The sequence below is a fragment of the Lepidochelys kempii genome, chromosome 11 (genome assembly GCF_965140265.1).
Source record: "Lepidochelys kempii isolate rLepKem1 chromosome 11, rLepKem1.hap2, whole genome shotgun sequence".
Taxonomy (NCBI): domain Eukaryota; kingdom Metazoa; phylum Chordata; order Testudines; family Cheloniidae; genus Lepidochelys; species Lepidochelys kempii.
In genome coordinates this window covers 31,186,959-31,198,479 of record NC_133266.1, presented here as the reverse complement: position 1 = coordinate 31,198,479, position 11,521 = coordinate 31,186,959, and the positions used below count along the sequence as shown (strand labels likewise).

Sequence of the window (11,521 nt, the reverse complement as noted above, 5' to 3'; positions counted from 1 at the left end):
TTTAAAAAGGTAAAATAAAATCACTTAAGGAACTGAAATGCAGTTTGTTTGCAGAGATAATCAGCAAAATAATGACAAAGAGGAAAAATACAAGAGGTTTGAGTCACAGAGGAACTGTACATTACATGCTAAAAGCAAGATAAGTAAAGAGATGTCATTGCTGAGATAACTATCTAGTTTGTATTAAGAGAAACAGGCTCTTTCTGGTCTATCATAATTTGTTTCCTTTTACTCTAGCTGCATTCATCTAATCAAGTGGTGTGGAGGAGGAAGACTGGAAGATGTGTAAACTGCTCTTAATAAATGTAAGTGGAATGAGTGCTGGTGAAAGGAACTAGGATGAAGAACTCTATTAACCACAGAATAGGGCCAGCATGGACAGTGACGATGAAAGTTGTTTCACCCCTTCAACCCCAATCTTGATCTAGAGAGACAACTTCAGAGATGGGAAGTAATTTCAGCTTTTATGCTTACTCCTAATACCTGTCACCTCCCTTTTCTGGGGTGAAGGGCCTGAATCTGATGTTTTGTTTTGTTTTGTTTTGTTGTATAACGTGCACGCTTGTCCGCTAGAAAAAGGACAGAGACCACAGTGAGTCATTACACAGCAGCCATTGATCAGCCATCCAGATGCATTTATACAGTGCTTTTCATTTGGAATGATCTCAAACACTTTATAGCCTATTGATATACAATGAAATGCAGCAACCTCTAGGGTTGAACACAGCCACCACCGAATTGTAAATCTGATTGAAAATGTTCCATTGGAACTGTTTTGGGACAGGAAATGGATTTAGACTAAATTAATTTATTTTTGTGTGTGTGGAAAAGTGTCTGCTTTCCATGGAAACATTAGGTATTTTGGTTGAAAAATTGAATACCTGAAAAACAATATTTCAATTTGGAAATGCAGCTGCAGAGGCTCAGGGGAGTTTTACTTTGGATGCCTCATGTTCCCCCTTCTCCTCTATGGGCTGGGCTGCATCTTCCACCATGACCAGGGTCTCCAAGGTATTTCATTTCCCCTCTCCAAAAGGGAGCCCATAGTGCTTCTTGGGAGATGTAGTTTGACGAGGAACCCTGGTGTATAGAGAAGAACAGGAATTAAGGATCTGAACTATAACTCCCACTAGGTCTTGCAATAGCACTTCCAAATTGAAATATTTTGGGTTTTGGACAAAATATTTAGGTTTTCAGTTGAAATTGTTTGATGTTTGAATTTCTGTAAAAATTTCCCATTGGAAACCAACCATATTTCTGGCCACCTCAACTTATTAATGTAGAATAATACTATATAAACCTTTAAGAAAAGACATGAAGAAAATGATATCCAATAGGAGCTTCAGGGAGATTTAGATAAGCAAAATTATCTAAACTAGGACTTGATCAGGAGACTAAGGCTAACTCCCTGGTATTGGGAAAAGAATGTATAGGATGATTAATGAACACAGGAAGGACTTCAATTTTATTTTTCATTTGAGAGATGCACTTCCTTCAGCACACAGCCTCCATACACCAATCTGGAATGTTATTTTGGCAATGACTTAGAGGGAAGAGTTCTGTTTCCATCTAGTGAATCACCAACACGGTTTTCTTTATAACTTGGGTTTTCCTTAGGCCCTGTCATGACTAGAATTTTGGTCATGTTTTATCTCTAGTTAACTGATTTCCAGTTAACTAGCACTATTGTAGACAGTCTACAAACATTAGTTCTATGACACGCAGATTTGTTGTGGGTCTGTGGTTCATGTGGCCCTAGCTAAGCATGAGGATGATTCTCAACTAGGAACAAACCTTTGTGGAGTGTTACATTTGCATTTAGAATCAAATTAGTAAATTCAATAAGATTGAAAGACAGCAAATTCAAAACCAATAAATAGAAATGATTTTATGCACACTAAACGATTAGACTCTGGAACTCATTGCCATAGGATGTTGCTGAAGCCTGCGCTTAGCACGATTCAAAGTGATATTGGACATTTATATGGATAATAAGAATATCCAGGAATAAAACCCTGTATGCTTCAGGTTTTAAATCAATCTCTAACTATTAAGGGTTAAGTGGAGACTCTCCTGGAGGACAGATTATTTAAAATCTGTCTATAGCATGTTATCTTGCACTTTCCTTTAAAGCATTTGATGCTGGCCGCTGTTAGTGTCAAGATACTGAACTGATACTAGCTGGATCTCAGATCTGAGTCAGTAAGGGAATTTGTATGTTCCTATGAGTTAGACATTAACACAAAAATACAGGTTAGACAGGACCATTAGAAGTTTTCCAAGTAATGAGTTGTTCTAACCTTGCATCACTTGTGAAATCTGACTAGGTTGCATAGGAAAACTGTGGCAGAGCCAGGAACAGACCTCCACTCCTTCTGCATTCTAGTGCTGTATCTTAATCACAGATGTATCCTTTGTCTCCATCTTGTTTTCAGAGTATAGTCAGGGAAAGGCCACTTCTGTATTAGAATATTAGCAGGCTAATTATCTAATGGGTTTTAAACTGAATGAAATGTTTGTACTCTGGGATAAATTAAGATCTAATCAGGATTTGTTAGTTCAGTTTGCTGCCATTAATGGACCTATATTTCCACTAGTTTTTGACTGGTTATTTTTCAGTGTTTCATTTATTTCTATTTACTGTTTGTATTAAGATAACATATAGGAGCCCTGTCATGGATCAGGACCCTATTGTGTTAGGGGCTGTACAAACACAGAACAAAAAGAGTCCCTGCCCTAAAGATGTTACAGTCTAGATAATTGTAGAATCCAGCACTACTGAGAGAACAGCATTCATTCAGATCCATCCTATCATTGATTTTTGTTGGTCCACTGGCAAGGACTGAACACTAAAAGGACTGGTTTTTTTAGACTGCTAGAAATCTCTCTAATCTGAACTATTAATACTATGCTAAGACCTATAGAAAACACGTGGAAAAACCTGGAATGCCAGCACCAGCACTTTCTTCAGAAGATCCTCAACATAAAATGGGAGGATCGCCGCACTAATGTCAGTATCCGCACAGAGGCCAACATCTTTGGTGTTGAGGCCCTGATTATCCTGCGTCGAATGAGGTGGAGTGGGAACCATGTCCGCATGCCTGATGTACGCTTACTAAAACAACTGCTGTGCGCCCACCTCACCAAAGGAGAAAGGAAATAGGGAGGCCAAAAGAAATGCTTTAAAAACATCCTCAAGATAAACATCAAGAGATGTAAAAAGAAAAGGAGTACTTGTGGCACCTTAGAGACTAACCAATGTCATCGACACCACACACTGGGAGACAGCAGCCGAGGATAGGGATAACTGGCAAAGACAGAGAGGGAACATCCACTTTTGGGGAAAATCACCTTGCCCTGGTTGCAGAAAAACACTAGAAAAGCAAGGACCAACTACTCTCATGCAGCAATCGTGGCCCAACCCTGTCTTCCAACACCACCTGCAATATCTGCCTGTGGCTCAAGGAGTGGACTCGAGTCACCAAAGCACCCATGAAAAATAAAACCCGTGAAAGAGATTGTGACATTGCACTCCATATGATTTTATGAAATTATAATGAGTGTGAATATAATGTAACTGGAATATGCTTATGCAAAAGGTCTCTTGTAAGGTATCATTACAAAGCTTATAATCTAGTGAGTGTGGTCATCCTATTTGTATAAATGTATCATTCTTGTATCTGAAACTAGAAATATGAAATACAACTCTGAGGTCCTATTGTAATTATGCAAAGTGTGGGCCATTAATGGTGGTTTGGAATCTTGTTGGCTCCCATCAACTAGGACAATTGGTTGAAAATGGCTCTGTTTACTTGCAAACCTTCCTGTTAGTCAGACGAGGAAGAATGAAGGCTTGCGGTCTCACAGGACATGTGGCTATGTCACCTGGTACTGGAATCCATCTTAAACCTGGTGCTTTTCCATTTAGAAGGAGAAAGACACAAGATTCCCACCTTGTGCCAAAAGGGGTAGAATACAACAAAGAAGTTTCCAGTCATGAGAACTCCCTTAGTTATCACCTGAGCTGGAGCTAACGAGAACTGTACCAGGGGAAAGGATTGGGCCCAGAGTAGGAAGGAGTACAGTCTGTGAAAGAAGCTTATTGGAACATCTGTGAGGGTGAGATGTATCTGTAATCAGTTTCTTAATGTATTAGGCTTAGATTTGTGTGTTTGTTTTATTTTGCTTGGTAACTTACTTTGTTCTGTATGTTTATTACTTGGGACCACTTAAATTCTGGAGTTTGGAGTACATGGAGTTTACCCACTTCTCATTTGGTGAATGTGGTGGTTAGGTTAGGTTAATTTACTTGCTGCTGCTTTTACCACTATGCTACTGAGTAGTAGGTATTATGGTAGAGCCTTACAGCTCTAACCAAAATTAGGGTACCATTGTTCTAGGCACTGTGCAAGTAAGAAAAAGTCCATGCCCTAAAGAGCTGTCAGTCTAAATATATGAACCAGACAATGGATGGGAGAATGGAGTGGTTATTATCTGGGTCCGGTTCTTGTATAGCCCAATATGGAGATAAGGGTTCACTGCAAAACTCAATCCAATCTGGATCCAGCTTGTAACCCCACCAAAGTTCTGTGTTCTGCTCTGGGCAATGATTTGGGCCCATCTCTATCCACATTATACATAAAGGGAAAAGACTCCATCTGCGCCAAGTACAACAATGCCAAGGTTAGAACACCATGAAGAAACTTAAATCTGCAGGAAGGGTTTCTGTGACACAGTCACCCTTTGGTAATGCTGGGAGAGCGGGAACTTGTAGAAGACAGGGACTATGAAGTGGCTGAAACAGATGAGCTGTATCGTGCACCTGGGGAATATCTGATTTGCTTCACACATTTTTCTGAATTAAAACTGCAAACTTGGGCATAATTTTGTGAAACTGGTTAAAAAACAAAACCCCACAAGTAATTGGTGGATTTCACCACTGTGCAGATCCAGCATCTGGGCTTGTGCAGGAAACTTAAGGCCTGATCCAATGCCAGGGAAAGTCTGTGGAAAAATTCACATTGGACTGGGATGATGGAGTTCAACCCCCAACTCATGGGCAGGGCATGGTACTGTAGTACAGTTATTCCATGGTCTCTGTTTCAACCTAGGGGTTGGAACAGCAGGACCTGTGTGGAGAATCTGGGTCAAGAGCAGATTCATTATCATTATTTTTGTTTATTTTGGCAGTGTTAGGGACTAACCAAGATCCAGACCTCACTGTACTAGGCACCATATAAACACAGAGTAGCAGACAGACACAGAACGGGGGAAGGGGTATAACACACAAGCAGAGTGAATAATAATATGGCAGCAAATGTCATGATAATGCCACCATTTAAAAACAAATTTGGGGTCGGGTTTGGAGCCAGCATAAAGACCTCTTCCATGGCACATAGGGATCTGCTTTGCACCTTTTGCAGCTGCTGTGCAGACCCTGCATGGGACTTTAAAGGGTGTAGATGGTCTTGTGTAGGCTATTAGTACTTGGGGAAATCTCGCCCTTTTAGAAATTTTACATTGATTTAAATAAAAAAGTCAATTTGTGAGGATTCTGGCACCTTTTTCCAAAGCATCAGGAACAGGCCGCTTGTAGCCCACTGGTAATTTTACCAGTCTGGCAATTCCTATGGGTCTGAAATCTGATTTCACGGTTTTGTGACCTATTTTGGTGATTTGACCACCTGCCTTTCAAAAACTTTGTGCTACTGAAACTTGCCTTTGCTGGTGTTCATTTTGAACAGCACCAGTATACAAGCACCACAGGAAAGGATTTGTCAATGTGAAGGACTTTAGAATAATGTCTGGGAAGTGGCTGGGTGAGGCTTCAAACCTCTTCAGTACGTAAAATGAATGCTAGGTAGTTCAGGTCATACTTCAAGCCATTCAATGTTTCCTGCCTAGCACAAAAGATTGTGTGCTCTACATTGCTGCAAATTTTAAAAACAATACAGTAATTGTCCAAAAGCATATAATGACACACTTGTAACCTGCCATGTTTTGTACTACTATTGCAGAACACTGTGGGGTTGTCCTGAAGTCACTGGGAATTTTGCTTGAGAAGGAATGCAAGATCAGGCCCTATATTATTTTTTAAAAATTAGAATAAGTGTATTCCCTAGCAACCCTAATGGTGATTATGTGAAGTAGATGTTTCCCTGGCTATCCATTAGAGCATGGTTCTCCACCTTTTTTCATTTGCAGACCCCTACAAAATTTCAAATGGAGGTGTGGACCCCTTTGAAAATCTATTGTCTGTGGAGCTGAGTTCTGTTCGGTCAGTTTTCAGTCTATCTTTCACAGACCCCTTAGACATAGTCTGTGGTCTCCTTGGGGGTCTGCAGACCACAGGTTGGGAACCACTGTGTTAGAGTAGCTTGAAGAATTCACATACATGCTGCCGTGCAAAGAACATCTTGAAGGCGGCCTTACTGCTCTTCATGCTCTGGTGCTTGTGGCCAGTTGTCAGTTGATTCACAGTTGTACAGGAAACCAGAGCTAAGGCAAATCTCCTTTTGAGCTAGACACCGGAAACAGCTGAGTTCAGTATCAGGGGGAAAATGGACTTCTACATCTGAAAAGAGATTAACAGCTAAGAAAATGAATTGTGCTAGCAATTACATTCTACTTGCTTTATATTTTTGAAAGGGGGGCCCCTTTCACCACTTCCCAAATACATTGTTATTGATTATAAGCTTCTGTTTTGTCGTCCTAGTTTTCAGGATGATAAAGGGAGCAGGTCTCTGCTTAAAAATGAATATATGGCTGCTGTGTACTCCACAGTGCATCATTTAGAGTCAGTTATCTTTTTGAGAGATTCCACTCTCGCTCCACTCCCACCCCCAGGGTGTTTTACTAAAACTGAACAAGTAAAAGGGAAGTACAAAACAGATCTGTATCATATCCCCCCTGCATAATATGGACACTAAAAAGAACGCACTGAAAATCCATCTGGCTAGCAGAAGATGAGAGGAATTAGAATCTATAATTTCTGCCCTATTTTGAAGTTTTGGCAGAGGTCCTCTAAACTTTCTTGCACTTTAATTATCCATATCCACCACTATCCATATTCTGTGTGATCCATGACTCCTGTGATTTTATGTGCTGGAATTTCCTTTTGATGGCTGGGAATTCAAGATATATATAGCTTTTTAAAGGTACATAGGAAGGACATGTTGAGAAATAAATATATATAACTTCTGAGATTCTGTGATAGTCTGAAGCCCTAAATCTTCTGTTCAAGATCTCAAGAGCATGCCTGTACTAACCACTATAGATGACAAATCCTGATGACTTTAATGTTCGTTTGACACTCATTCATGAGTCTCAAATGTTCATCTTCATATACTGAATGAAAATGAAAGTGAATTTCAGAGAACTTCCATCAGACCATTCAGACTCCCCCAGAGGCTGGTTTTGGCCATCAGAAAATGGCATTCTTGGCAGAGCAGCAGCAGTTCTGTGCTGGCAGGCTAGATAGGATTTCTTGTGTTAATCAGCTTCAGAACTCTGAAGCATAGGTAACTCCTTGTTTTCTCTCACACTCATTTTAGGCTGTTAGGGTCAAAGGAGGTGAGGCTGGTGGATCTGGCAAGCATTTCAGGCTTGTGTTATACTTGTATTGGCATCTTCACACTCCATCTTTCTGCTTTGCTGATGTCTGAAAGTGGTAATGTCAACTTTTATACAGGAGCTATAAGAAACACAAAGAGCTGCGTGTTTGGAAAGTTCCTGTATTCTATCTCCTTTCTCTTCTTGAACTGTTTAACTGTAGCCAAATGGTAGCTGGTCTCTCTCTCAAATTTGGATTTATGGCACGTTATTATTTGCCCCTTTTCTATTTGTGGCATACTTCTGAAATTGTGGTCTATGGACTTCTTTGTTTGCCCATAGAATAAAATATTTGGAGAACCAAGCAGTGAAGAAGCTGCACTAAGACCTTTAAAAAAAACAACAACAAAGAGAACAAAAAACCCCCAAACAGCTGTGACCCATTCACATGTCCCAGCAGCAAGTGGAAACAATACCAGGGAAAATGTGCAAGGAAAAGGAACCAGTCATAGAATTCCATCTTCGAGCTATGGATATTTATAAAAATCAACCATCTGTGTGGTGGCCTACGTAAGAATGGATGGTGGTCCCAGTCCTGCTCTGACTTTACACTAGCGGAGACATCCTCTCTATCAGGTGAATTCTCATCTGGCCACATACAACCAGTATCGTGCCCTTTTGTATCACGAGAGAGGCATAAAGGAGTCAGATCAGGGGAGAGAGTCTGACCCATTGTTTGCAATATGGTGCTCAATATCTTGTGAGTATGCAGTGTGTGTAGTGACAGACTGATGGTTGATATGTGTGGTAGAACCTCCTCAGAGGTGCTGAAACTAGGGGTGTTGGCGTTGCTGTTACACCCCATGGCTTGAAGTGGTTTCCATCACATACAGGTTTTATAGATTGGTTCAATGGCTTTCAGCACCCTCACTATACAAATTGTTCCATCCCCCCCTGCCTCTGGGACCTCTGGAGTGCCTTTATCAGCTACCGTGCTGCCTGTCCATTTGAGCCCACTTGCTGGGGGACCAATTTGGAACAGTTTTCTGACTTCCTTGTCTGTCTGTCTGTCTGGCTTGCCTGGTGTCACCATCTTTCTGAAGCCCCACCTACTGGCAAATTGACCGTCACCTGTGAAATACCTCACTTCATTCTCATGCCATGGCCCTCTCTGACTGCGAACTGACTGGCATGCTCCTCCTCCCCTCATGGCTCTGTCTATGGGCTACCCGGTATCACCTTTCTGCTTGCCTGGAATTACGTTAATTTTTCTTTTTGGAACAGAATTGATAATTAATTAAAAGCAAAATGCAATTTCTCTTTTAAGAGCATCACTGAGCTGGAATAGTGCTTTCTTGCAGTGAATACTTTCTGACAAGTCCTTTTAATTCTTTCTGATGTCCCTAACTCTTCACTGAAGTCATTATTTGCAAAAGCACGATTTTTTTTGTCAATGATAATCTGAGGAATATGAAGGGACACAGAGCAAATGTAAGAATGAATGTCAAATTCAGGGACATTTTTAAAGCAAGATGGTCTTTTAAACACAAACCATCACAGAACATAAAAACTGCATGATGTGAGTTCTGCTTGTATCCAGGAGTGGAAAAACAAGCTGTTTTCTTTAATTGCAAAATGCATCTCCTAGCTCTCCCATAAGCTTAAAAAAAACATTGAGTAATGTTGCGATCTGCAAGAAGTGATTTATGTAACATGCACCTAAACCACAAGTCACATGGGCTCTTTCTGTTTGCTACTTTTGATTGCTTGGCTGAGGAAACAAACTATAACCTCCTCTACAAGCAATGTTCTTTAGCAATGCCAGTCTAAGTGCCCTTCATCCAACATGTCCTTAAGAAAGCTCATTCAGCAAAACCGCAATGCCAATTTTGTGGGCTACTGTGTTAGTCCAAGTTACACACCTTACTTGGATCCAATGTGCAGTCCCCAGATGGATAATAGAAGAGTTCAGAGTCTGGCAAACACAGTGGGGACATTACCCAGGGGACGCAAACAGGTACGTTTTCAGTTTTTGACATTGTGGAAGGTCTGATTTTTGCAGGACAGATAATTGTTTTTCTGTGTGGTTTTTTTTTATTTCTAAATGTATGCTACAAGGTTATCAACATGTGATTTTTAATGGTTGTTGTAGAATGTAGCAGGCCACATTCAACCTTGATTTAACTTTAATACAGTCAGTGGAATTACACCAGGGGGAATTTGGCCCGGCATGTTTTCTTGGATTGTGATTATAAAACCTTTAAAACAAAACACCAATATGGCAAGTTTTTAGGGCAACTCGGAACATAAAGTTCTTTTTCAGCTAAAGAAAAGGAAGTACTTGTGGCACCTTAGAGGCTAACCAATTTATCTGAGCACAAGCTTTCGTGAGCTACAGCTCACTTCATCGGATGCATGAAGTCACTAACTTCTAAGTCACTAGCTGTGCTGCATTAGGGTTTGTTCTGTTTACAGCTGTGTTGAGAAGACTCTCTTGATTTCTGGGTGTTTCTGATCATTTAATTCACTCTGCTCTGGTATAATGGCTTGTTTAGGACTTTTGGTTCCCTCATGAACTGCCTTCCCCATTTATGACTGAAAGCACCTCTCATTAGTTGTGTCCATCTGGTTTGAAGTATTTTGCTAGAAGCGATTCTGATTTGAATTGTTTCTCAATACAATATTCTTTGTTTTTCTTTCTTTTTCTTTCAGAGCATGACAGATTTCTGTTTGCAATTGGCTTTTAAGAAAGCCCGTTTCTGTTCTTGCTAATGCTGTGAATTGGCAAATAAGCACTTATAGGATCTATCTAACAATCTAATGTAAAGCAGTCTAAATTGAAAGTACATAAGACATATTAACACAAATTATCAAAGAATTTGTACATACTGATTGTGCACTTACGCATTCACTTTGTATAACAATATAAGTGCACTTAATCCTTCTCTTTGTACAATCCTGGAGAAGATAAAGCAGAGCCAGAATTAGACAGATTAATGTATTTCTGTGGAATACTGTTGCTGATTCTTTGTTCAGTTACAAGTGCTTGTGATAGGCACGGTTTTCTATGGCAATCATGCCTGATTTAGAGAGAGAATCTACAGTAATGGTTGTGACATGACCATGTTTGTTAAAAATAAATTACAACACATGTATTTGCTCTGAGAACCACCCTCTGCAAAGAATTACATATCTGATGGACACTTTAGAGAAGTAGATCAGTTTAAAGTTATGTGCATATTTAACTCTCACAAACAGCCTACAGTTTGCTATAAGTACATCTAATGCTCTTCCCCAAAAACAAATACATGTTTCTGAAATAAGAGTGGTACAGAGATGGTTGTTTTACAATGGGGCACAGTTTTATCCCTCTGAAGTGTGTATCATATGTTTTATTACATTAACTTGCAGTCCATAGACATTTTTGTGATACAGGCCAGTAGTTCCTCATTTTTAATCTACATTTGGCAAGAATCTTTGCTTAAAATTAATGTTAGCCCTTTTCAGAATCCTTCCTGATTTCTTAAATACTTTTCTATTTGCCTGAAATATCAAGTTATGGTTTTCTGGCATCGTGAATGTGTGTATGTTGTTGGATTCCACCATGCATAGAGATAAGAGTAATCCTCATGCGTGAGCAGGTATGGAGGGTCTGTGTGACACCGCTCATCGTTACAGGAATAATCACTCCAATAACGCCCGGTGAAACTTAGATCTGCTTTTAGAAATGCTGGAATTAGCATTAGCAAATCAGCATTTCCTTTGGTATCACAGCACTCCCGGAAGTACCGCTGTGTGGATGCAATACTCCTAATGTGGGGTTTTCAAAAGTGCTCTGCATTGGCCTAACTCTCCTCCAGTTGAAGACGATGGAAATTTGACTTCAATCGGAGCAGAGTTAGACCAAACCTGAGGGCTTCTGAATCCCAACCCAGGTGGTCTGTTCTCTAGCTGTATCTTATTTCTCGTT

The 11,521-nt window shown here is 40.2% G+C and overlaps 1 protein-coding gene across 2 annotated transcripts in view; it reads left to right on the top strand.

Annotated features, from left to right (window-relative positions):
- Positions 1-266: 266 nt before the first annotated feature.
- The window catches only part of CYTIP (cytohesin 1 interacting protein), a 35,564-nt gene continuing 24,309 nt past the window's right edge, over positions 267-11,521 (top strand). The window contains exon 1 of one of the 2 annotated variants that reach the window (XM_073305524.1): positions 267-305. In XM_073305524.1, coding sequence (XP_073161625.1) covers positions 282-305 — 24 coding nt within the window. In that variant the 5' untranslated portion in view covers positions 267-281. Of the gene's footprint in view, positions 306-9,354; positions 9,569-11,521 lie in introns of those variants that run through there. The other variant, XM_073305523.1, reaches the window with a different exon arrangement.